Consider the following 26,460-nt stretch of genomic DNA (forward strand, 5'->3'; position numbering starts at 1 on the left):
CTCACCATCTCTTCCTTGGGTCTGATACCATTCCCCGACACCTCATGTCCCAAATAGTCCACTTTTGTCACAGCAAATTTGCATTTCTCTTCTCTCAGCGTGATACCTCTTTCCTCAAATATCTTCAACACCTTACATAAATTTCTGTCATGCTCCTCCAATGTCAGTCCGCTCACCAACACATCATCCTGAAAACAGAAAACACCCTTCACCCCCTTCAACAGGCGATCCATGATTTTCTGGAACACTGAGGAGACGGACGCTAACCCAAAGGGCATTCTCCTAAATTGGAATACTCCTTCATGTGTCACAAACGCCGTAACTTTCCTACAAGCCTCCTCCAACTCCACCTGATGATAGACTGACGTCATGTCCAGTTTAGAGAAGTACTTTCCCCCACCCACCATGGTTAACAAATCACCCATGTTGGGCAGAGGGTGCCTGTCCACCAACACACACTTATTCAACTCGCGCATGTCAACGCACAGCCTCAGATCCCCTGAACTCTTCTTCACAATAACGACTGGGGAAACCCTTTCGACCCCCCCCAAGCTCTTTCAATCACTCCTGACTTAAGAAGCTTCTCCAACTCCTTTACTCTGTCCCTTAACGTAAAAGGGACGGGCCTTAGCTTCGCCACGGTGGGAACACTGCCTCTTTTCAATAATATTTGATGTTGAAATCCCTTCACTCTTCCCAATGTCTCGTCAAATACCTTCCCATACTCTCTCACATACTTGCTAAACGTTGAACATACTTCTGATACTTGTAAAACGTGTTCAGGATGGTTGGGGTCTAATCTGATTCCCAAATTATTTGGCTCTCTCCATCCTAACAAGGATTGACCCTTCTTAGTCACATATACTTTCCCATGACAGCTGCCTCCTTTAAATTCAAACCTACACCAGACATTTCCCAGCAAATCAATTTTTTCTTGATTGTACCCCCCAGGACTTATGTCTGGCTCTGATAGTGTCGACACTGCCCCTTTCATTTCACTCTCAAATGCGCTTCTGGATATTAGCGTGATTTTCGACCCTGAGTCAGCCATCATCGACACCTTACATCCATTCACAGTCAAAACAGCATATGAGCGCTCACAATCATCCGGGTCACCATCTCTACTAACAACATTGACTGTGTTCACGATAACATTTTGCAATGCCAGTACAGTGTCATCTTCTGATGACCTCCCCTCTTCCTCTTCGTTCACGTATAAAACCTTCCTTTGACCCGTTTGGCCAAACTGATAGTTCTTGCAGCATGTCCCAAAGTGTCCTCTCCTTTTGCACTTATTACATATTAACTTCCGCCCTGGGCACACTACTGAAGATGCAAAATGTGTCGCACTGGCACAATCTCTCATCCCTTTTATCTTCTCTCCTTTCACTTCTTTGCATCAATTCTTGGTTTCTTCTTTCTTCTGTATTACTCCTCTCCTCCTGTTTGTTTCTTCCCTTCCTTTTGTTCTTCCCTTCACCCACATTTAACACTTCCGGCTTGCTATCCTTAGAATCTCCTCCTTCATCTTTTGATAGCTTGGCAACACACGGCAGAGAATGTTCTACACGTTTAGGCAAGTCCAATACCTCATCCAAATTCGGCTCATCCTTCAGCCACAGTTCCTCGCGAATCTTACTAGACCGACAATGAGTCATGAATTGATCACGGATGTGCTTGTCGAAACTGTGATGCTGGAAATGCATCTGAGGGACAGGGCCTCTGAATCCTTGTCCTGTTACTGTTTTTACCGTGTGTTCTGTTATGTTTTCTGCCCCGGAGTCCATGTGGGACTCCTGGCAGTGCAGCTCTCTTTTGGTTTGGTGAACAGACCCATGGGATACCCTTATGGCACCCATGGGTAGGGGTACAACCCTGTGCCCCTAGTGTATGTTTTTGGGTACCTCTGGGTGTCCCCAGAGCAGGGTATGGGCTGGTGGCAGCTCCGTGCTGAATTTGACAGGTGCTCCGGGTGTCCTCCATTTTGGGATACCCCGGCCCTGCCATTGGGATCTGTTGATTCCTGATAGGAAACAAGATGGCCCCTGTGGCCTCTTGCTTTCTATGGCCTGTTATCTTGTTTTCCCAAAGTCCTGGGAAGCCCTGTCTCTGTCCCTTCCCCCTGACTGGCTGTTGGGTGGAAGTTCCATGTATGGTATTGTTGTGAAGGCCCAGCTAGACTGACTGGAGCCTTCCCAGTGTCTGTATGTTGTGGGTACCTCCTGTGGGTGGGACCTGGGTGAATGGAGTGTGTGACCAGTATACACTCCTTGTTGTGGTTGTCTGGTTTCTGGCATGAGAGACAAAGACTGAGACAGCCCTGCCCGAAACTGGCCTGAATGCAGTGTGTAGTGTTGAATGGCTGGGTACTTGTCCCAATCCACATTCCCTGTTGTGAGTGTCTGGAATGGAGGAGTGTGGCCTGAATGCACTGTGTGCCTGATTGGCTGACTGACTGCATGAATGCCCTGCAGTATGATTGGCTGCTGAGTGTGTGCCAGCAGCGTGGATGAGAGAGAGAGGATAGTATATCTGGGGACCTCTCACCACTGGAAAAGTGTTCAGAAGGGACCTTTGGTTGAGAAGCGACCATTGTGCTCCTAATGCAGCCAGGGAGTTGAGTCTCCACTCTACGAGTAACTGGAACTGCTGATCCTCGACGTCCAGCTGGAAGAAGAAGACTTGCTGTGGCATTTGCTTCGACCGATCCGAAGGCTGTCGAATTCGTCGAGGGCTGACCCGAGAGAGGACCTGGTAAGGCGCCCTCTTCCCGTGCTCCGAGGGACCATCGAGCACCGCTCCATCTTCGCCGAAGCGCCCTGGAAGACAGACCCTCGAAAGGCTGTCGACCCGAGACGGGACCGCTGAGGAGATCGAAGTGAAGCACCCGGACATCAACGCCGTCGAAGTCCATTGCCGTCGACCAGGGTTCGCAGGTTTGTGTAACCGCTGGAGGCCCCTCGAAGTTGTGTTGCCCAGCCGTGGGAACCACTTGACGCCGTGCCGCCGACGACTGGAGCCGTCCGCTCCTTTGCCTAAGAACATTCAATCGAAGGACTCTCTCGACCGCATCGTCGACCGCTTATCCTGCCGGAGAAAGTCGAGGACCACCAACGTGCCGAGGAGAAACCTGCCGGTGGGTTTCCCGCCACCCGACGACCTCAAAGACTCGGACTACTCGACGCCCTTGCTGGGCCTCCGTCTCTACAATCTTTGCGGTCCAGAACTATTGTCACCGAGGTGCCCCGCACGCCTCCGCCTTGCAGGACGCCGACGCTCCGACGAGCACCGCTCGGACGAAGCTGCCGCCTCATCGACATCGTTCTACCTCGTTTGTCGACGGATGTTCGACGCCCCGTGCCTCCCGCTTGAAAGGGAAGGCATTCAAGAAGGGCCGTCGATTCCCCGTCGCCGAACAGCGAGTTCCTCGACATTTGTCGACGTCTCTTCAAGGAGCTCGACTCCACCAGGTACATTGGGGGGGTAAAAACATTATAGGAGAGAATCAGACTTGTAGAGCAGTATATGGACTGGGCGTGTGCTATATCTTGTTTTACAGGTTGCCCAGGTGGCTGGATCTCCACACAGAACTGTGCCTAGTGGTAGGGGCCAGTATTCTGCCTACTGCTCAACCATCTTGTTTTCTCTCCTCTCTCTATTGCTGGTTTCACTCTATTGGTCTGTGTGACATTGTACAGTATTGTTAATGCACTGTAATGAGATCTAGGGTGGTACCACTTTAGGATTGTATATATTTGCCATTGTTGATTTTTCCGGAGTACAAAGTGAGCTATTATGATAAATGTACATAACCTTAAATATTGATTATATAAAGACTGTGTCCTAACCAATACAGAGTGTGGATATTCCTTTGTGGGGGCTTGGGGACTACACTGTACTTAAGAACCAGCCTGCATCACCTCCTGAGAAGCTAGGCCTTGATTGCTCGACCATTGCTACCGAATAGAGAATCTTGGCTGGGGTCTCCTGTGCCTCTCCTCCACCATATAGGGAGCGGAAGTACAGACACCCCCCACCGGTCGTTGAGGCCCTTCTCTCACAGAAACTTTGTTGAAATTTACAGGTTAGAGCCAGGTGATGGAGAGCAGTCACATAGTCTTCAACGGACTCCCCATGAGCCTGTACGCGCATGCGGAAATTGTAACGTTACAAAATCGTGCTGCTTTTTGGGTTGAAATGTTTGTCCAACTTCATCAAGGCTGACTCGAAATCATTCAATTCATCCCCACTTCCATCACTTGCTAGCTGAGGGAGGGTCTCAAAAATCCTTTGGCCTTCGTAACCCAAAAAGTGAAGCAATAACGCTAACTTCCTTTCGCTGGAATACGCCTTTCCCCCGGCTGCCTTCATATAATGCATAAAACCTTTGCGCCATTGGGGCCAAGCAATCTTCGCCGCCCCTGGCGTAGGCATAAAAATGGGAGGACCAGATATGCCAGGCAAAGCTGCCATGTTTTCAAGGGCTGGCAACTAAGGTTTCACTCTTGGTTCAAAAGTTCTTAGTTCAAGGCGGTGTTTTCTCATTACACTTTTAAGTTAAGACCTTGTGTGCTTATCGGAGAAAGGAATCTATTCCTTGCACTGGAAATGCAGAAGTCACTTTCCCATAACGGGGTCTCATCCGCAGGGTTCCTACAAAAACATTTTCTTGAAGTTGAGACCCCTTTTGCTGTCACAGTTCAGTTTCCTCAGTGACACCTATAAAAATGCTACTTTAGCTGAGTGTTCTCCCCGCTTCTCATGTAAAATTCAACCTCTCTGGGGAAACGATGTAACCAGAGCGGCGCTGTAATTAAAATTTACTTGAGCCTCTATTACATGTATTACGTTAATTTCGTTCCACCCTCCTGTGCGGATGCACCCTAACCGTCTATAAGCAGGAATACGGTAAGTGGGACTCCTTCCTTCCTGCACTATAACGAACGGCTGTAGAATAATGGTCCGTGTCGGGATCCGCGGCAGTATACAGGGATATCAGCACTTACTTGACAACTGATGCAGGGACACAAAGGCCGCTCGACGCCGGGGAAAAGCGGAGCAACCTTCCCTGTGCCGATGGTGCTTGATCAGCTGCTCACCGCTGAGGAGGGACGGGGTGGTCTCTCCTGAGCTTACTCCCACGACAGTTCCACCCGGAAAATGTCCCGCACATGTGAAGCTTCCACGACGATGCCTGTCGTTCACACTGGCAGGCCGCTCAACGCAGGAAAAAGATGCAGAGCAGCCCGCGGCGGACCGCGGCTCTTCCTCACTTGAGATGCGGGGCCGCCGCTTCTCTTCAGCAGGACACTGGGGCACTTCGGGTCGCTCCTCTTCCAGGTCACTCAACGCCGTGCACGGGCGGAGCAGACCTCAGGGGCAATGCGGACTCCCACTCACAGGCCCACGTTCCTACCAGGTGGGGCAAAACAGGTACGACTGGTTGCTGGGGGTCTCCTTTCATCCGTCTGCAGTGGCCAACTCATCCCATCCTCGTCGCCATTGTTATGAAGAAGCTGGCGCAGACAGGTAAGTAATATAAAGGTTTTATTTAGATTATGATAAGAGAAGAAGACCCCCAACATTAAGAGGCTCCTCTCCTTCAGCTCCTTCTCCAACTGACAAACATTAGAACACAGAAAAAAGAAATGCTGTCAACATTCCATTACATCATACAGGGATGCAGCACACAGGGGTGAAGCACTATGAATAGCATTAAAGACTTCCTTCTCCTCATACTCTTCATAAGTCACCACAACAGCTCCCCCCTCGAAAGAAAAGTTTAAAAGCCATGACCCTGTAGCGCCCACCAAGGCCGATGAGAAGGAAAAAAAGGCTAAAACTTGAACGCCCTCAAGCCTGGGTGAAAAGCCATCCACCTATCGACAGCCCTCAAAGAGAGGCCCAGTCCTTGACCTTCGAAGGCTGTCGAGTCACAGATCGAGGCCGGTTCTATCGACGTCTAAGGGGTCGAAGTCTTCGCCCTCAAAGGAAGTTGAAAAACCTTAAAAATCACTTCCAAAGAATGAGTTTTTCAATTATTTTTTTTTACACACATTTAATATAAAATCCTCACGTTTCCCAATTATTTTGGCAAAACAACAAAATGTATGATAAAATTCATCCCAATCAATTATTCAATTAGTCAATCTTCTTGAACATCAATGTCGTTCGACCAACATCGACCCAATTTTCTTATGTCACTACGTTTAGGTCTGTCAGTCAGTCGGACAGCCGTCCGACTTCATTCCATTCTGGATTATCAATGTCCTTGTAATATTTTCTTCAGAAAGTCTATTCCTGCAGAGATCATTTCCTGGTTCCTGCCTTCCAAGAACATTAGCCACAAGTCTTCAGATGTTAGGGTCCGATAAAGATGTATGTATTTTTTCAATAAACAATGTTCTCTCTCTCCAGATAACATTTTGCAGTCCAATAGTAGACAGTTTCACTGTTTCGAGGCTGCTTTGCTCGTTACACGACCTACAGCACCCTTTGTTCTCGCTTCGCCCACCCGTCCTGTGACGATATTCATTGGTTTGATAGACATTTAGTCTTATTCTCATTAATAAGTCACAATGTAATTGACTGGGAAATTTCTCTAGTTAACGGGGGATAGTGTTCATCTTCCTGCTTAGACTGCTTGTTTCACTCTGAGATATCGGTTTAGTTTTTCTCTTTAGTGTTTGAATCCAATCCATTTGTTTTAACTTCCCCTTAATCTATTTCTTAGGAACAGGATACTCCACCTTTTGGGTTGGAATACAGAACACCCAATGTTCTTGATGCTTTGATATCTGAGGAGTTAAGAATGAGAGATTTATATGAAAATCTGCAAAGCGCAAGTGGCCTTGACACTTCCCCTGAAATGGATTTTGTGAAACTTGACCTGTCGGAGCACGCTGAGGCATCTTACAGACAGCGTCTGAACAAGGTAACTGAGCACCTAGTGTGGGTGTGGCTGCCAGCTGCACCTTTTTGAACAAGATGCCCATTACAGACATCTAAGATAAGCGTCCCCAAATAGACACTGTATTGCCCTTTCACTCCACCCTTCAGAAAAAGAGTTAAGGCTAACTGGGAGGCTCCAGAAACCAGCCCAGCAGTAAATTAAAATTTCACAAGAAAATCTAGGTCTTCAAGTAGTGATCCAGAATAGCTTTCAAGACACCCTACTCAGGAAAGCCTAATGGTACAGGCTGCAGCTTCCACTTCAAGACAGGCATCTTATCCTACCATGCCATGGCACTTGCGAAGAAAGTATTTTCAGCCTGTAGTATGGCTTTCAAGTCAATCAACGCCACTTGTGCTCTTGCTAAATTTGCCCACACCTTGTGGGATTGTATTTCCATGGCAGCTGAGCATATCGCTTAAGGAGAGGAGAGAGATAAGGATGTCTGGAAATTTTGAAGGATGTGAGTCTCTCCAGTTAAGTTTGGACTCTGCTGATAGTATTCGCAGAGCCATGGCGGCGAGCACGCTTATGCACAGGTTTGCATGGTTGAGGGTCTGGTTTTGCGCCTTATGTGCAGTATACACTACTCAACATGCCCTTTCACAGCACTTAGTTATTTGGCAGCAAGGCTGATGAGAGCCTTGAAAAATTACAGACCTCGAAAGCGGCGGCCAAGTCACTCAGTGCCGCGATCAGACAGCCTTTAACCTTCACACCCCACTGCACAGGCTTGGAGGGGTAGGCCCTTTCGCTATTACTCCTCATTTGGATGAGCGAGAGGGCTGGCCAGCCACAGAGGTCAAAAGAAATTCCCTTGTGGTGGACGAGGTGCTAAGTCTGCCCAAGCAACAGCTTCTTTACCATCAGCCGCCGCTTCAGCAGCCTCAAAACCACTCCATAAGACCCCCGTGGGAGGAAGGCTCACTCAGCATCTGGAAGAAGTTTATTTCTTGTGCATTTGTAAGGCGCTTATACATCCAGTAAATTGTGTTTCAAAGCGCTCACGGGGCAATGGAGGGTGGGGGGGCACAACATGGGAGTGAAAGGCAAATATAATAACAATGAAGAGAAAATAGAGAAGCGGTCCTACTAGGCCTTGTGAGCATTCAGAGCGGGCCGGCTAGAGAAGGGTTAGGGGTTCCATGGAGGGGAGTGCCCGGGAGTACGTTTGCAAGCAGCGGTTAAGTGCCTGGCAGAGATCACTTGGTAAGAGTGGTCAACTGCCAATTCAATAAGTGCCGACCGGTGAGAAAACACAGGCCAGTGGGCATCCAGAGGCAAGTGCTGGGAGTGGATGGAGGCTGAGGCGATTGGGGGCGGGGCAGGACCCTGAGGGTCCTGGTAACCAATCTGAGCAAATGAGGGGTTTAGCAAAGGAGGGAGAGAGGGGAAGGAGGAGGTGAAAAGGAAAGTCTTAAGGAGCTTCTGGAATTTGAGGAGATCCGGCTCAAGAAGGAGAGGGGGGTGCTGTTCGAGAGGAAGGAGCTAGCCGAGGAAAGAGATCGGCCACCAGCTCGCTGTTTAGAGAAGTGCTTCACACACAGAGAGTTGGTGTCGGAGGAGCGTAAAGATCTGGAGGGAGAGTATTTGGTAAGAGCCAGTTGTAGTTAGCGTGGTCCCCGGCCCCAGAAAGCATTATGGATGATGCAGAGGGATTTGAATGTGATCCTTGCAGCAACCGGGAGCCAGTGGAGAGATCCTAGGGCTAGAGAGATGTGGTACCTGGGCCTGAGGTCAAGAATATGTCTCTCAGCCTTAATTTGGATAAGCTGGAGGGGATGTACCAGAGCTCTAGAGACATTGAGCCTCTGGGGGAAATTGAGAAAAGGAAGGATGTCTTTTGAGGAGGTGGAGTTGAAAGTGGGCCTTCTTGGCAAGGTCCTTGATGTGAGTAAGGAAGGAAACGAGTCGAAGATGACTCCAAAGATTCTGGCTTCAGATGAAGAAGGGGGAAGAGCCCATAAAGGGTGGCCAGAGTGAAGGGAAGGAGGAAGCAGGAGTCTTAATGGGAAGGATCTCAGTCTTGCTGGCGTTGAGGCAGAGATCATTGGTGGCATACCAGGACTGGATGGCAGATACAGTCGGGAATGATGGAGGAAGTAAGGAGAGGATCAGAGGGAAGTTTGAAGGTGTGTGTCGTCTGCATAACACGAAGACAGGGGAGTGAGTGGAGATTGGGTGGGCAAGCGGAGCGAGATAGATGTTAAAGAGAAGAAAGGTTGGAGCCCTGGGGTAACGCCACAGGTGGAGATCAAGATGGGAGAGGAGAAGGAGCCCAAGGTATGCTGGGAGGGACGGTCAGTAAGGAAGGAGGTCAGCCAGTCCAGTGCCCGCTCCGAGATAACTATCGTGGAGCTGTTTTATGAGGATGGAGTGGTTGACCGTTGTTAAGATGGATTTCTAACCTGGTGGTTAGAGGTTTAGGAGGAAGCATAGTTTAGTGGACAAACCAGACCAATCTACGGTAGCTTGGCAGTCGGTCAAGACTGTCTCAGGAGGGATGAGGGTGATCGGAAGCCCACAATGAGCACACAGTAAAACTGCACAGAATATGCTTAGATAAGTACATATCAAAAATATATTTCTCCAGCATGGGGTCTGGCATGGATTCACATGCTCATGAATATTCCCCGTCAGGCTGGGAATCCTCGGTAAAGAAAAATCAGTATCAGTTTCGTTTCTGATCTGTCTTTCGTAGTAGTAACCAATCACTGATCTCTGCGTCATACTGACCACAGCCAATGACTGCCATCTCCCTAAGCCCCGCCTCTGGCAGCCATCTTCAGATTTTTACTGCACGTTGAAGTGTTGGGAACCTCGTGCTATTGCTCTCGAGCTTTAGTGCGTTTTCGCGCTTTTTCATAGGAAAATTCTCTTTTTTCGGTCAAAAGAGCCTCAAGCTCCACCGTTTCTTTATCCGATCAACGGGGACCCGTGTCGGATTCTTCTACGCCCCTCAAGGGTGAAGATTTCGTCGAGCCACGCTTTTGGAGGACTCCAGAAGTTTCTCAGGCCCATCTCGGATATGGCCCAGGAGAAGGGAAGCTCGACGCCCGGAAAGCTGTTCAGGGTCTGCCCTGGATGCCAGCTTCAGAATGTCTTCAAGGAGGACGAACACTCCCTTTGCCTCTACTGCCTGCATGAGGACAAGACGCACGTGGAGAAGGACTGTGCGTTTTGCGGCAACATGTCGGAGCGGACCATGAAGGACCGCCATCTGCGTCTCGCCAACTGGCTGGAAGGGAAGAGCCCGTCAGGCGAGAAAAAAAAGTAGTCGTCCGAGCGATCTTCTAAGACCTTTGAGGGTGCCCCGGCGATGGGGGCCCAACAGAAGGCCAAGCACCGCGAGTCTGCTGGCACCGGGAGCGCCGAACGGTCGGGCTCTTCGGTTGCCAGGCAGGGCGCAACCTCCCCGGCGCCATCAACCACGAGCCAACGCTCTGGCTCGGGTAAGAGGAAGTCCGAGCACCCGGCGAAGCTTCTGGAGAGGCCCCGGTCGAGCTCGAAGGCCCCATCGGAGGGGGAGCGAGGCGGTGACCCTCCCCCCAAGGAGAAGGCAGTGAGCGCACCTAAGGTGGTGAAAGCCTTGATCCACCCTGCCAAGGCCTCTATCATCGAGACAGTCGCGGTGGCCCTGGCTCAGCCTGTGGAGGCTACACCAGTGGAGGCGACCTCGGGGCCCAGAGTCTCCCTGCCACCGCAGAGGGAGTCCTCTTTCAAGCCCATCGACAGGACCCCCGTGAAACCTCCGACGGAGAAAAAAAGGGGGGGCAGGAGGTCGTCATGGATTCGGCCTCAACCTCTGAAGAGGAGCTGATCGAAGTCTTAAGCCACGGCATTGGCGTGGAAGACCAGCCCGTCGGGAGGGACCCCGACGTAGGAGACGACGAGAACATCGAGGGTGCCGACGAGGCTCTTGACCGCCCGTAAGAATCCCCTCAACCAGTGCCGCAAGACAACTCGGCGGCCATTTTGTTGGCTATACAGTCCTTCTGCTCCGAGATGAGGACGAGATTGCCGTTACCACCAACGGAGGAACCGCTCCCGACGGGGGACCCGGAGCCAGGCCCTTCTGGGAGCCCTCCTCCTAAGAGAAGAAGGATTCATCCTCCACCTCCTTTTCAACCATCGCGCCCTGCTCAGCCCTCCTCCCCGTCCACGACCCGTAGGGATGATACGGGGACAGACACGACCGCAACAGGTACAGACAACGAAGTTTACGACGAGGATCTTCCGTTGTCACCTCCTCCCCGGGCTTCCCCGCCTGACGAGATTGGATAGTTTCATGCCATGATCGCCAGGGCATCCGAGCTTTTCCAGCTCTGCCCGGAAGAGAAGAAGGAAGGTTTCCTTTATCAACGGCGCGAGACCAAGAGGAAGACGGTCCTCGCTGTACCTCTGCTGGACGATATCTGGGATGAGGGGCTCGCCCTCCTCAAGAACCCATCCACAACTCCTGCGAGAAGGGATCGGTACGAGAAGAAGTACCGGGTCCCTGACGCAGCCCCCTTGTGCCTTCGGGCACAGCCGACCCCGGACTCGGTCGTCTCTGCGGCGGCCAGGAAGAAAGCAGGGGGGGCTTCGGCCTCTACGCCAAACCCTCCCCCCCGGACGGCGAGGGAAAGAAATTGGACACGATGGGATGCAGAGTCATCTCATCGGCAGCGAAGACGATTAAGGCTGCCAACGTCTTGGCTATCGTAGCCCGCTACGACAGGGAGTTGTGGTACAAGATCGCCCCCTGCTGGACTTCCTACCGGACGACAACAGGGCGGAGGCCCTAGAGATCTTGCAGGAAGGAGAAGTGGCGTCGGACCACGCCATTACGATAGCGACGGACATCGCTGACACTGGGTTTTGCCAGTTGGGCAACGGCGTGTGCCTTAGACGGTGTGGATGGCTCAAGGCAACGGACTTACGGCAGGACGTGCAGACCAGAGTTTTGGACATGCCGTTCGACGGGAGCAACCTGTTTGGGAAAACAGTGGACGATTCCCTACAAGCCATCAAGACGGACACAGAGGCGGCCCGGGCTCTTGGTGTTCTCCAGCGACGGCCGCCCTTTCGGAGCGCCGGAGGCAAGCAGGGTGCCTCCAAAAGTTCCGGCGGCGGATATTCCACCTACCGTCAAGCGGCCCGTTCGTCATCACAGGAAGCCTACAGGGGACGAGGCAAGTCTGGCGGACCCCGCCGTCGTCGCCAGGGAGGACAAGGCGGCAAAGCCTCGTCGAAGCAGGACTGAACCGGCCGTGGGGTCGGGCCCCCACCGAATTATCCCGGTGGGAGGCCCGCTGGCGAACTTCGTCAGCGTGTGGGAGTCCATCTCCACCGACTGTTGGGTGCTGGACGCCCTGGCCCAGGGTCACGCGCTCGAGTTTCTAAAGAAGTGCCCGAGCGTCCCCCCCCCCCGTGGCCAGGAAGGAACATCGCATCCCTCAACTTCTCTTGGAGGTAAAGACGATGCTCAAGAAAGGCGCCATAGAGCTCGTCCCAAAGAGGCTTCGGGGCTCCGTAGTTTACTCAAGATGCTTCCTCTGAAGAAGAAGACAGGAGGATGGCGTCCCATCCTGGACCTACGACGACTGAACAAATCCATCAAGGCACAGAAGTTCCGGATGGTCACCCTCCAGCACGTCCTGGGGCAGCTGGAGGAGGGCGATTTCCTGTCCTCGTTGGATTTGGAGGATGCTTACTTCCATATCCCCATCCTAAAGGAACACCGAAAGTTTCTCAGGTTCGTGGTCCAAGGGCGTCACCACCAGTTCAGAGCCCTTCCCTTCGGATGAGGTCGGCACCCAGGGTGTTCACCAAGTGCCTCGCACCGGTGGCGGCGCGGCTGCGCCTGGACGGATCCACGTCTACCCCTACCTGGACGACTGGCTCATCCGAGCAAAGACAAGGGAGCTCGCCGCGGAGCACACGGCGAGGACCGTCCAACTACTCACGGACCTGGGATTCTCCATAAACTACGCCAAGTCCCACCTGGTGCCCGCGCAAGACGCACTGTTTCTGGGAGCGAAACTCGACACAGTGGCGCTTCTGGCCTCTCCGTCGGAGGAAAGGAGGAGGGCCATCTTGGGCAAGGTGCAGCGGATGCTGGTTGCGGACGTTGCCAGGGTGAGGTCCATCAAATCCCTCCTCGGAATGATGTCTTCTTGCATTTATTTCATCCGCCTGTGCAGCCTTCGGATGCGCCCGTTACAGGAGTTCCTGGACACTCGCTGGATCCAGACGACGGGCAGCTTCGAGGACAGGATCACACTCGACGAGAGTTTCCAATGAGCGATCCGGTGGTGGGGCACCCGCGCGCATCTGACGGCAGGCATGGACTTTCAGACCCCGGGCCACCAGAAGACAGTGACCAAGGATGCCTCCCTGGAAGGGTGGGGAGCGCACACCGAAAATCTGCACGCGAGAGGCCTTTGGCTCCCGACGGAGAAGTCCCTCCATATCAACGTCCTGGAGCTCCGTGCAGTGTTTTGGGCCCTCAGGTCCTTTCTTCCGTCCCTCAAGGGCAAGGTGGTGAGGATCTTCACCGACCACACCACCACCATGTTCTACATCAGGAAGCAGGGCGGTACCAGATCCCCAGCCCTGTCCAAGGAGGCGCAGGATCTGTGGCATTGGGCCGTCGCCCAAGGGATGTTTCTGGTGCCGTTTAATCTGGCAGGAATAAAAACACCATCGCCGACGCTCTCAGCAGAGAGCTGCGCTCGTGCCACGAGTGGGAACTACGACAGGATCTAGTGGACCGCCTCTTGGGGCACACCCCAGATCGATCTGTTCGCTACGGCGATGAACTCCAAGTGCCGGAGGTTCGCCAGCAGGTTTCCCCAGCCGAGGAGCATGGGCGATGCTTTCTCGTTCCCCTGGGAGGGCCTGTTTCTATACGCGTTCCCGCCCATTGCCATTGCTGATCCGGCTCATCAACCAGCTGAAGAGGTCACGGTGCAGGATGATCCTCGTTGCACCTGCGTGGCCGAGGCAGATATGGTTCCCGGACCTTCTGGACTTGTCAGCGTCCCCGTCAATCAAGCTGCCAGTGGATGCGGATCTTCTCTCCAGGGAAGGAGGCGCCATCCTCCATTATGACCCGAAGTCGCTGAACTTGCAGGCCTGGCTCCTGCAACGTTAGAGTTTGGAGGTTACGACATACCGGCCGACTGCAGAGAGGTTCTTGCAAAGGCCAGGGCGTCCTCAACTCTTAAATGCTACGGACACAAATGGAAGAGGTTCTCTGTCTGGTGCCACGCACAGAAGATTAACCCTCTACGGATTACGGCTCCTCAAGTACTGCCGTACCTACTGACGCTGGCCAAGGCTGGACTGGCGCACGCTTCCATCAAGATTCATCTTGCTGCGATCTCCCGATACACCAGAACCACGGGACGGACGTCTTTGTGGTCTCATCGTCTGGTGAAAGAATTCATGAAGGGACTGTTCAGATCGTTCCCGCCGGTGAAGGCTCCGGCGTGGGAGCTCAACGTGGTGCTGACCAAGCTCATGGGACCTCCGTTCGAGCCTCTGCACTCAGCTCCGTTGAAGTTTTTGTCGTGGAAAACAGCGTTTCTTGTGGCCATCACCTCCACACAACGGGTGGGAGAGATACAGGCCCTTTCCTGCAAGCCCCCGTACTTGACTTTTCACGACACGAGGGTAGTGCTCAGGACGCACCCCTCCTTCATGCCCAAGGTGCCGTCTGACTTCCACCTCAACGAACCCTTGGTGTTGCCTGTTTTCTTCCCGTCGCCTTCGTCGCCGGCTGAAAGGACTTTGCACTCTCTGGATGTGGCTAGAGCGCTGAAGTTCTACGTGGACCGCACGAACAGTTTTCGGAAGACGTCACAACTTTTTGTGAACTTTGGACCTGTCAATCAGGGGAAGGCTCTCTCAAAGGCTTCCATTTCCAGATGGCTCTCCGGCTGTATCATGTACTGTCATCGGTTGGCAAACCGACCGCTGCCCGGCCGTCCGAGAGCCCATTCCACCAGAGCGATCGCAGCTACCACGGTGTTCCTATCTGGTGTGCCCCTGCTGGACATCTGCAGGGCTGCTACGTGGAGGTCGACGCACACCTTCACGAAATTCTACTGCGTCGCCCGGGATTCCAGGGAGGAGTCCAGGGTCGGCCAAGCAGTGCTGTGCAACCTGTTCGCCTCAGGTGAGCCTGGTGAGAAGGTAAGAGATGCTTAATGTTGAGTTGTTGTATTCCTTAATGTTGAGCCTGTTGCCACCTCCCGTGGTTGTGCATGTGTGTACTGCTATGTATTCTTTTATTCATGAGCATGTGAATCCATGCCAGACCCCATGCTGGAGAAGGAAGTTACTTACCTGTAACAGTTGTTCTCCAGCATGGGTCTGGCATGGATTCACATGCGAACCCTCCCGCCTACCCCTCTGCGGCTCTTCACTTGGTCATACTGCCACTTCACGTGCTACCAAATCTGAAGATGGCTGCCAGAGGCGGGGCTTAGGGAGATGGCAGTCATTGGCTGTGGTCAGTATGACGCAGAGATCAGTAATTGGTTACTACTATGAAAGACAGATCAGAAACGAAACTGATACTGATTTTTCTTTACCGAGGATTCCCAGCCTGACGACGGGGAATATTAATGAGCATGTGAATCCATGCCAGACCCATGCTGGAGAACAACAGTTACAGGTAAGTAACTTGTTCCTTATTATAGGCCTTATAACTAAATGCAAATAAACCACAGCAATAAACAGTTACCACACACGCCGTACAATATTTTCCATATATACAAATGCTTTCCGCGTAATGCGGAGAAGCGGGAGAACACAACCACAACCTGCAACAGAAGAGGTAAGTTAACACAAATATCACATTAGGCAGTTCTTCAGAGTCAATCCCTAACTTGATTTGAGCACAAGGCTAAAGTGGGGAGCCTTGTGCTCAAACGTACAGCAGTGCGTTAACAACACGCGGTGGTGCGTAAGAGCGAAAGTGCGTCCTCTTTAGGGAGCTGTAGCAGTTGAGGAAGGGGCTTAAGGCGATGAAGAATAATGCCCTATTATTCAAGGAGGGTCTACTCTTGCAGGTAGAGCGACTTTTGGATTTCGGGAATAGCTAGGGAGCGCAGGCTAGCCCAGCTAAGGTGAATATCTTTTCAGGGATTCTTGTGCGTAAAGACAAATGGCTGTGCCAGGAGGCCACCAGTAAGTGATGCAATTATTCATTGACCCTCTGCACAGTCCGGGACACACTTTGCCAGTCTAGACCAGGTCGCTTGTAGGTTTAACCCCTGCAGTTACACGTCACTCCGGTTCTCCGTGGCTGCAGGACAGGACGATCGTCCATGGAGGGACAGTAGCCTTTTCACAGCTCTCGAAGAAGAAAGGAAGACCGTTCCAGTGCAGCACATCTCAGGGCACAGGGGGGCAGGTATGCAAGACTCCTACAACAACTGTCACCACAGCAGGGCGATGCAGGGGCAGCAAATGCTTTCAGCTTGGTGCACTCTCACAAATCGCGACCCGGAGGAGCTAGGACAACTGGTTTGGGTGGGAGAGGACTCAGAACCACAAGTTAGCGATTCCCAAAGTCCCGAGTGTCAACTCGGGAAGGCGCTGCGCTTAGACGGTACCCCGGGTTTGAGCTGGTCAGTTTGCTGGATGTCCCAGGAACACTTATGAAGGGGCTATTTTCAAGGGTAAGCAGGAGGTGCCGAGAATAGTTGGTCCGACTACTCCAAAGGGTCGAAGCGCCCTTGCAGGCCTTCTGTTATCAATACAAAAGCAAGGGTCTGACAGGTCAACAGCATGGTCAGGTTGCCAAACCTTCCAGCACGTCTCTGGTGGTTCCACGGGTCTGTCTGCTTCAGCGTTTCAGGATACTTGGCTCCTTCTGTAGTTCGGTGTGAACTTCAGTTGATAGATCTGGAATGGATGCAGAGCCCTTTCTCTTATCCACGATTTGTTTCACGCTCAAATCTGGGATAGCTAATGGAAGATCTGCTCTCTTGCATTCACGCCAGGCATGGGCCAATCCTGGCCCACGGTGGTTCGTTATTCAGAATCCCAGACATACTGGCAGTAGTAGTGTAGATTGGGACCAGACAATCTCAACCCTCTTCCTGGGGACAAGCACATGTGATCTGCATGAGCCCGCGAAAGATGCAGTTTTCGTGGGAATGCTCCATGCCCAAATAACAAATACCTGATCTCTCGACCTGGGAGAAGGCAAAGGGTCAAAATGGCCAAAGGACCGGACAAAAGGCTTTGTGGCGTGGCGTGGCCATTTTCGGCACTGGCCACAGTCTTGAGCCAAACGTAGTAAACTCATTTTGGTTCAGTTAAAAAAAAGTTAAAATACTTCAAAAGTAAACTGCTACCACCAGTTCGTCCCAGGCACACTTGTACAATCACCAAAACAGCCTTAGAGCGTGGCTAGGGCCATAAAAGAAAAAGTATTCCTATGCGTGGTACTGTAGTGATCTCAACAGGTGTGATAGGAAAGAAGGAGGAGAGAAAGGCAGAGAGAGAATGAGGGGCCGTATGTGTCAGGGAGATGGGAGGACGAGAGGGGGAAAAGGAGAGCGTGATAAGGATGTCCTGAGTATTTGCAGTGCAGTGTGTGGCCAGTGCATTGCAGAGTTCAGCCATGTTGTTGGATGCACCAGAGAGACAGGCCTGGATATGGGCCCTTTTCTTGGAACAAATGGAGAGTCAGTATTGCCTATGGCCAAGGCGATAGGCCAGATTGTCGGAGGCATTATTTCTGATGCTTTGGCCTTGCAAACAGTAGCCCAGGGTTACTGTCTCCCCTTTTTAAGAAGGCCTCAGGATCATCCACTGGGGAGTCACATCCGCAACATTCCAGATCTGTTTCTCTTCTAAGAGATTTACAGTCTGCTAGAGAAAGGTGATATTGTAGGAGTACCAGTGACGGAGAGGAACACGGGGCAGTACTCCCCTTACATTTTGATCCCCAAAAAGGACGTTGGATTGAGACCCATTTTGGACTTGAGATACTTCAACAAGTTCCTCAGGAAGGACAAGTTCAAAATGTTTACCCTTTCTCAGATACTTCCTCCAGCTTCCGGATTGGATGGTGTCATTGGACCTTCAGGATGCTTACTTTCATGTGCCTATTATTCACAAGTACACAAAGTACCTGAGGTTCGCCATTGGTAGTTCTCACTATCAGTTTTGATTTCTGCCATTCGGGCTGACCTCCGCCCAAGGGTTTTCAGCAAGTCTCAGGAGAGGGGGGGGATTCACATCTAGCCCAATCTGGATAATTGGCTGATCAGGTCACGTTCTCCCGAACAGGTCCTGGAACATCTCTGCATCACCTGTCACTGTCTCCACGAATTGGGTTTCTCCCTCAATTTCAAGAAGTCCCACATGACACCTTCCCATAAACTCCAGTTCATCGGAGCGGTCCTGGATGCGTCCTCCGGGAAAGCCTCGCCACCAGAGGTGAGGGATCAACATATTCAGCAGATGGTCACCAAAAACCAGACTTCCCAGCGTCATCCGGCCTATGATTGCTTGAGGATGCTTGGCTTCATGGCATCCTGCATTTCTCTGGTGCCAGAGGCTCGTCTGAGAATGAGACCCCTTCAGAGGGCATCCTCGGGTCCCAGTGTTGTTAGTTTTCGGGCAAGATGTCAGTTCTTCAGGTTCTGAGCAGGGTCGCACATGATCTCCTTTGGTGGGCCTGCAAGGCCAACATTCTGAAGGGGGAACCTTTTTGGCAACCATGGCTGGAGATATCAGTAGTGACGGATGCCTCACTTATGGGGTGGAGAGCCCACACCAACGATCTGACGGTCAGCAGTCGTTGGTCTCCTCAGAGTCCAATCTCCACATCAACTTTTTGGAGCTGAGGGCAATCAGACTAGCACTGAAGGACTTTTTGCCCACTGTACGGGGAAAGAATATCCTGATAATGACGGACAACACGGTGCCATGTACTGCCTCAACAAGAGAGGTGGTGTAGGGCTGCTACCACTGTGCACAGAGGCAATGCAGCTGTGGTTCTGGGCAATTCAAGAAGGAATCTCCCGATGAGCAGTTCGGCGGTGGTTGCTCTGAGCAGGTAGAGCACGGTCTTCCACGAGTGGGAATTGGCTCAGGATGTCCTTCAAGAGATCTTTGCCCTTTGGGGAACCCCTCAGGTAGATCTGTTAGTGTCCAGTGTCAACCAGAAGTTTAGAAGTTCTGCTCCAGGGAATTTCCCCAGACACGAGCTCTAGGGGACGTGTTCGTAGTGGACTGGAGTTTCCACTCCTGTACGAGTTTCCTCCAGTCCCCGTCATTCCTCATGTGATCAGGAGGTCGAGAAAGTTCAGGAAATCCATGATCCTAATTGCTCCGGATTGGGCTAGGAGGACGTGGTACCCAGACCTTCTGAACATGTCAATCTGCCCTCCAATTTGTCTTTCACAAAGAGAGGACCGTCTCTCGCAAGAGGCGGGTCGATATCTCCATCCAGAGGTGAAAACACTCAACCTTCACGCATGGTTTCTGAGAGGTTGAGATCTAAGGATTGGTATCTCCTGGAAGACATGATGGAGTGCACAAGTTCTACAGCTAGTGCAGAGACCAGAATGTGGATCCTTTCCAATGTGACACACCTATGGTATTATTCTTTCTGTATCTGGCTAATCTGGGGCTCCAGATTGGCACTGTCAAGGGTTACTTGCCAGCGCTTTCTATTTCAAGCGCACATCTGAGCAAACATCTTATTTTAAGATGCCACTGGTAATTCAATTCTTAAAAGGGCTCACTAACGTGTTCCATCCAGTCCCTTTTGAAGTCCCTGTTTGGGATTTGAATCCAGTATTAAAGTTCCTCATGTGTGCTCTGTTTGAACCATTTCACTCTTGGCCATTGAGACTGCTTACATTGAAGACCATCTTTTTAACGTCTATAACATCTGCACTGCAGGGAGGGAATTACAGGCCTTCTCATGTAAAGCACTGTTTACGACTTTTTGCAAGGACAAAGTTGGGCTAAGTGAGAAAAAGGGGAGGTAAGAGGTGAGCGCCACGTGATGCAGGTGGGCTTCTGAGGAGGAGGGAAGGTGAGAGGTGAGAGCCTCGTAATGCAAGTGGGCTTCTGAGGAGGGGAGGTGAGCGCCTCGTGATGCAGGTTGGGCTTCTGAGGAGGAGAGGAGAGGAGGTGAGAGGTGAGCGCATCATAATCCAGGTGTGCTTCTGAGGAGGAGGGGACCTGAGCGCCTCGTGATGCAGGGGGGCTTCTGAGGAGGAGGGGAAGTGAGAGCCTCATGATGCAGGTAGGCTTCTGAGGAGGAGGGGAGGGGAGGTGAGAGGTGAGCGCCTCGTAATGCAGGTGGGCTTCTGAGGAGGAAGGGAGGTGAGAGGTGAGCGCCTCGTAATGCAGGTGGGCGTCTGAGGAGGAGGGGAGGTGAGTGTCTCATGATGCAGGTGGGCTTCTGAGGAGGGGGAGAGGTGAGTGCCTCATGATGCAGGTGGGCTTCTGAGGAGGGGGAGAGGTGAGTGCCTTATGATGCAGGTGGGTTTCTGAGGAGGGGGAGAGGTGAGTGACTCATGATGCAGGTGGGCTTCTGAGAAAAAGGGGAGGTGAGAGGTGAGCGCCTCGTTTTGCAGATTGGCTTCTGAGAAAAAGGGGAGGTGAGAGGTCAGTGCCTTGTGATGCAGGTGGGCTTCTGAGGAGGGGGGAGGTGAGCGCTTCGTGATGCATGTGGGCTTTTGAGAAAAAGGGCAGATGAGCGCCTTGTGATCCAGGTGGGCTTCTGAGCAGGAGGAGAGCTGAGCGCCTCATGATGCAGGCGGGCTTCTGAGAAGAAGTGAGAGATGAGCGCCTTGCAATGCACTTGGCTACTGAGGATGGGGAGAGGTGAGCGCTTCGTGATGCATGTGGGCTTTTGAGAAAAAGGGCAGGTGAGCGCCTTGTGATGCAGGTGGGCTTCTGAGCAGGAGGAGAGCTGAGCGCCTCATGATGCAGGTGGGCTTCTGAGAAGAAGTGAGAGATGAGCGCCTCATGATGCACGTGGGCTTCTGAGAAAAAGCGGAGGTGAGAGGTGAGCACCTCGTGATGCAGGTGGGCTTCTGAGGATGTGAGGTGAGATGTGAGCGCCTCATGATGCAGGAGGGCTTCTGAGGAGGGGCAGTGAGAGTCGAGCGCCTCGTGATGCAGGTGGGCTTCTGAGGAGGAGGTGACAGGTGAGCGCCTCGTGATGCAGGTGGGCTTCTGCGCAGGAGGGGAGGTGAACGCCTCAAGATGCAGGTGGGCTTCTGAGGAGGAGGGTAGATGAGCGGCGAGTGCCTTGTGATGCAGGTGGGCTTCTGAGGAGCGCGAGAGGTGAACACCTCATGATGCAGGTGGGCTTCTGAGGAGGAGGGGAGGTGAGCACCCTGTGATGCAGGTGGGCTTCTGAGGAGGAGAGGTGAGCACCCTGTTATGCAGGTGGGCTTCTGAGGAGGAGAGGCGAGCACCCTGTGATGCAGGTGGGCTTCTGAGGAGGGGAGGTGAACTCCTTGTGACGCAGGTGGGCTTCTGAGTAGGCGGGGACGGGACGTGATCGGCGAGTGCCTCGTGATGCAGGTGGGCTTCTGAAGAGCGGGAGAGGTGAACACCTTGTGATGCAGGTGGGCTTCTGAGGAGGCGGGGAGGTGATCACCCTGCGATGCACGTGGGCTTCTGAGGAGGATGGGAGGTGAGCACCCTGTGATGCAGGTGGGCTTCTGAGGAGGGGAGGTGAACTCCTTGTGACGCAGGTGGGCTTCTAAGGAGGCTGGGACGGGATGTGATCGGCGAGTGCCTCGTGATGCAGGTGGGCTTCTGATGGAGGATTGGAGGTGAGGCGAGTGCCTCGTGATGCAGGTTGAGGTGCTTGATTCCTCAGCAATGTACAGAGCTTGTATCCCTTAGCAGAATAGGGTGCTTGTGTACCAAGTGCGATTGGGGTGATTGCATCCACAGTAAGCTTGACGTGCTGATGTTTGTAGCAGGGTTGGCGTGCAGGAATCCCCAGAGGAGTTTGACTTTACTCTCTAGCATTATTGGGGTGATTGCATCATGTGTTTCCATCCCGGGTTGGTTGGGTTGCGTCTGTCCCTCGCTAGGCTGGGGCATTTCTGTTGTCCCCCACAGGGTTGACCTGCTTGCGCCTCTAGAAGGGTTGGTGTATCTCTGTCCCAAGCAGCATTGGCATGCTTGTGTCCCCATCAGAATTGGGGTGCTTTTTTTCCAGTATGGTAGGGGTCTGATGTTGGGAATGAGTTAGTGAGGTCCCCACTGGGGTTGGTGTGCTTTCGTTGTAAGCATGGTTGTGTTGGAGTGTTTGGATCCAGTTTGGATTTGGGTTGACAGAAAGGGGGAAGGTGTTTATGCCCCCAGATGTGGGCGCAGTGTGTGGGGGGGTGGGTATTGGCTGTCCAACGGGGGTGAGGCTTTGACCCTGGATGAGCTATTGGGGTCTTGGCTGGAGTGCAATCCTAACCTCCCTAAGAAGCTTGGAATTCAGTTGATCCCGGCTTGCTTGAAGTCTTCAGCAGTGTTGGGGTGCTTTATGTAGTAGGGGGGGGCAGTGGGTCATTTTGCGACTTTCCATTGATTAACTTGCACTTTTCTCCACAGGAATCTTGTAAAGAAGTACCTCCCAAAGCGGATTGCCAAGGATGACCCAGAGTGCAAGTAAGAGCTTCCGGGGTGTAATGATGGCCGGACCCATAATGCAATGTGTCGGAGGGGTATGTGGGGCTTGGTGGAATGTACGGTAAAAGGAGAGGCTTTTGAGCTGTGCCTCTGTGTGTGTTCACGAGCTTTGGATGCAAAAGGGACCCGTGTGGAGTGAATGAGCTGTACTACTACATGGTCTCCCTCCCCCCTTTCCTATCCCTAACTTCTGATGTTTGTTAATCTGCTTAGAATCACATGCTGTGCATAGTCTAACATCCAGTGGTCACTGCGGAGTATTGCATTTTGTTTTTCGTAGTCGAAAAGGGGACGTCGACAAGGCGTGTCTGTAACACTATCCCTATAGTGACGTGCATTGTACCCACAATCCCTCACGCGTCGAGGTCCCTCAGATTGTTTTTTTCCGCCCAGATATTGGTCGCCTTTACGCGGAGCTCCGAGAGAGAAATTGCAAAGACATTTACTTGACCTTTTGGTCGTTATTTAAGAACATATACATTAGAACACTCCTTCGACGTCGTAGCCGAGAAGCTGTTTCACCGCCGAATAAGAACTTCGACGGTGGTGACTTCGACGGAGGAGATCCTTCAGCGCTGCCGAAAACGTGGCCTGGCCTCGCCGGCCTAAAACAGTAGGGAGAGTGGGGTCGTTGGGACATTTCTTGTTCTTTCTGAGAATGCCTTTCTCTTTACACTCCCTTTTCTTTGGGGTCGTTATCATGTTTAACTGTATCCTCAGCTATGGAGAGGACTCCCTTTAGATTTTGTGTGCGCTGCAAGGGCAAATTCACTTGGAAAGACAAGCACAAACGGTATAACCGTTGCTTGGCCCTCGACCACAAAGAGGACGGCTGAGCGGCCTGTAAGATTTTTAAGCCTAAGACTTTAAAGGACCGCAGGGTCAAAAGGTGGGCAGCCTACGCCATGTCTAGGTCTGATTCCTTACCCGCTGCCGCCGAGTGTGACGAGGATAGTGATAACCCAACCTCCGCTTTGGAGGTTGTAGACCTCTCTAGGGAGCGTTCCTGCTCCTAGTCTGTCCCCGGCCCCGACAAGCTCGGCTCACGCTCTGCTTATGGGGATGAACACCCCGCCGACACTGACGAACACAGAAAACACAAACCTAAGCACATAACCCACGGCACGTCTTCGTCGAAGACGAAGACAGCCCTAGCGCCAACGGGGACGCCGGGCCTACCGGCGACCTCCACCGACCGCAAGGGTCGCAAGCCACCGCGACTAGCGACTGGGCTACCTGCAGACAAGGGCGCTACCACCAAAACATCAGGCGACGCGCTGTGTAAGAGCGCTATCGTCGCCGAAAAAGACTCGGCACCGCCCAGTACGATGCCAGACGAACCCTTGACAGAGAAACTAATCGTCGAGAGCTTGGTGCATGTAGTTTCCAAGGACGGCCAGAAACGGACGGCAAGTGACACGCCGAAAACCCCTCGCAAGGCCAGGGAAGCGCTGAGGATGCCGGAAGGAAGGCAGGGACCGCTCCCGCCGTTGAAAGAAGGCCCTAGCCTGCGAGAAGGTTTCTCGGAAGGCGAAGGGACCTTATCCTCGACATTATGGGACAGACCTAGATGGATAGAGGCAGAGGGACCTCCTTTTTTGCCTCCAGACCGTTCCGGTTTACCATACTGGACTGTTGAGAGATTCCAGTCATGTATGGACAAGCTGGACAGATTTATGTCCACTCCTGAAAATAAAACACCTAAGAGACCAAGGGAGGCGCTTCAGGAGGACCCTAGAACTAAATATCCTAGATTATTTAACCTCCTCCAAGAGGACATGAATACTTATGACCTCACTGAAGAAGACTCTCACTTCCAGGAAGATGAGGATTTCTTAAATAGTGAAGACCAACAAAACCTAGGAACAGAAGAAGGTTTTGAGGAAAACACTGACATGGGTCGGGGGGCTTCGAGGAAGACCCAGATGAAGGTGGCTCAGAGCCCTGGCAGTCACCAACAGAGTCTACAGACCCTGACATCTTAAACCTTCCCTCTCCTCAGACCACACCGGTCAGGAATCCATCACCAATAGATGATCAACCCACCTTCAATGCGCTATTTCGAAAGGCAGCAGCGCATTTTGAGATTTAAACTGGCGAAATTACCCCTGATACTGATTTTATGGAAAAGATCATTAAAGAAAAACCTCCCACTAGTCAAACCATTCCCCTCCTCGCCTCAGTTAAGAGACAAATTACTCCATCGCTGTCCACACCTGCACTGGTAAGAGCGGTCAATCCCAGAATTGAAAAATTGTTTACTCCCTCTGTCAGACCCATTATACATTAGGGGGTCATGCAATTCCGGACTCCTTGGTGGTAACTACCACAAGGAAAAGAGCGGGGGTTCCGCGGTCAACCAGCAAAGCACCCCCAGACAAGGAAGGAAAGAAGCTCTATGCCCTGGGTAAGAGAATTACAGCCTCGGCAGCTTTTTCAACCAGAATTGCCAATTATAATACACTCCTGGCAAGTTATGCTGATACCCAATGGTGAAAATTACGGCAAGACCTCGAGGAAGTTCCTGAGCCCTTAAGAACTCGCTTATTGGCCACAGTAACAGAAGGAACTCTGGTAAACCACAGCATCATTAGAAACACTCTTGATGCTGCAGAAACGGCTGGCCGTTCCTTAGTGCAGAGAATTCTTCTGAAGCATCATGTCTGGCTCTGCAATTACGGTTTTAAGCCAGAAACACAGGCGTCACTCATTAACAAACCAATAGAGGAGTCTAACCTCTTTGGGAAGTCAGTGGACGACGCACTGGAGACTGCAAAGAAAGAGTTCGACACCCTCAAGACCTTAGACCAAATCTCAAGGCCTCCCAATAAGCGAGGATTTGGCAACAAACACTTTTTTCGAGGGCAACGCCAACAACAGCAGCAACAACAGCAGTTCACTTCAGGCAACTGGTCCTCTACTCAGGGAACCAGTGGCCAGAACACGCAAAGAGGACAGCTCTGTGGCAAGGGCAGAGGTCGGGGCCCCACTCCCAGAGGTTCCCCGGCTACCAACACCAATGACCCGAAGATCCGGGTCCCCTCCCATGCATCACCGGTTGGGGCCGGTTAACATCTTTCCTACCCTCATGGGAGGGAATAACATCAGACCGATGGGTATTGTCAACTATAGCCCATGGGTACTGTATAGAATTCATTCGGTCCCCAAGTACAGACCCCCAAGGGAACGACACCTGTCATCGGAACACCTCGCCATTCTTCTTCAAGTGGAACTACTTATACTAAAAGGAGCAATAGAGGTCGTGCCTCTATCACAGGTAACGGAAGGTATTTATTCAGTGTACTTCCTTTTACCGAAAAAGGACTTAACCATGCGCCCTGTACTAGATCTGCACCCAGCGAACAAATTTGTCAAACCTCAAAAATTTCGCATGGTGACCCTACAGGAAGTAATCTCCCTACTTTCGCAGGGAGATTACATGACAACACTGGACATGAAAAATGCATACTATCATATTTTAATGTTGCCAGCGCACAGAAAATACCTCAGGTTCATGATAGAGGGCAAACACTACCAGTTCAGAGTGCTACCCTCCGGCATAGCGTCAGCGCCGAGGGTATTCACGAAAGTACTGGCAGTGGCAGCGGCCCACCTGCGCAGGTTGTCTGTTACTCACCGGTATGGCGAGTGCGTTAAAAACAGACCGGTTCTCTTGTGCTGGGGATTTGATTGGAGAGCTCGGGTTGGAGCCTCCACCCGAGCCTCCTCTCTGTGAGGGAATGAACTCTTTAAACTGATATGACCACCTGCTGAACTATACAGACAAGGGGACCGATCAGTCAAAAGAGCGGGGAGAACACACCGCCACGGACCCA

At 52.1% G+C, this 26,460-nt stretch overlaps 1 protein-coding gene across 4 annotated transcripts in view; it reads left to right on the plus strand.

The window, feature by feature from the left end:
* TRIP10 (thyroid hormone receptor interactor 10) overlaps window positions 1-26,460 on the plus strand; it is a 530,573-nt gene that overhangs the window by 229,047 nt on the left and 275,066 nt on the right. For 3 of the 4 annotated variants that reach the window (XM_069604418.1, XM_069604421.1, XM_069604419.1), the window contains exon 3: window positions 22,547-22,603. The exons of the other annotated variant lie outside the window; for it this stretch is intronic. In XM_069604418.1, coding sequence (XP_069460519.1) covers window positions 22,547-22,603 — 57 coding nt within the window. The remainder of the gene's footprint in view (window positions 1-22,546; window positions 22,604-26,460) is intronic. 4 annotated transcript variants of the gene reach the window in all.

The sequence above is a fragment of the Ambystoma mexicanum genome, chromosome 3q (genome assembly GCF_040938575.1).
Source record: "Ambystoma mexicanum isolate Mex_15411 chromosome 3q, UKY_AmexF1_1, whole genome shotgun sequence".
Taxonomy (NCBI): Eukaryota; Metazoa; Chordata; class Amphibia; order Caudata; family Ambystomatidae; genus Ambystoma; species Ambystoma mexicanum.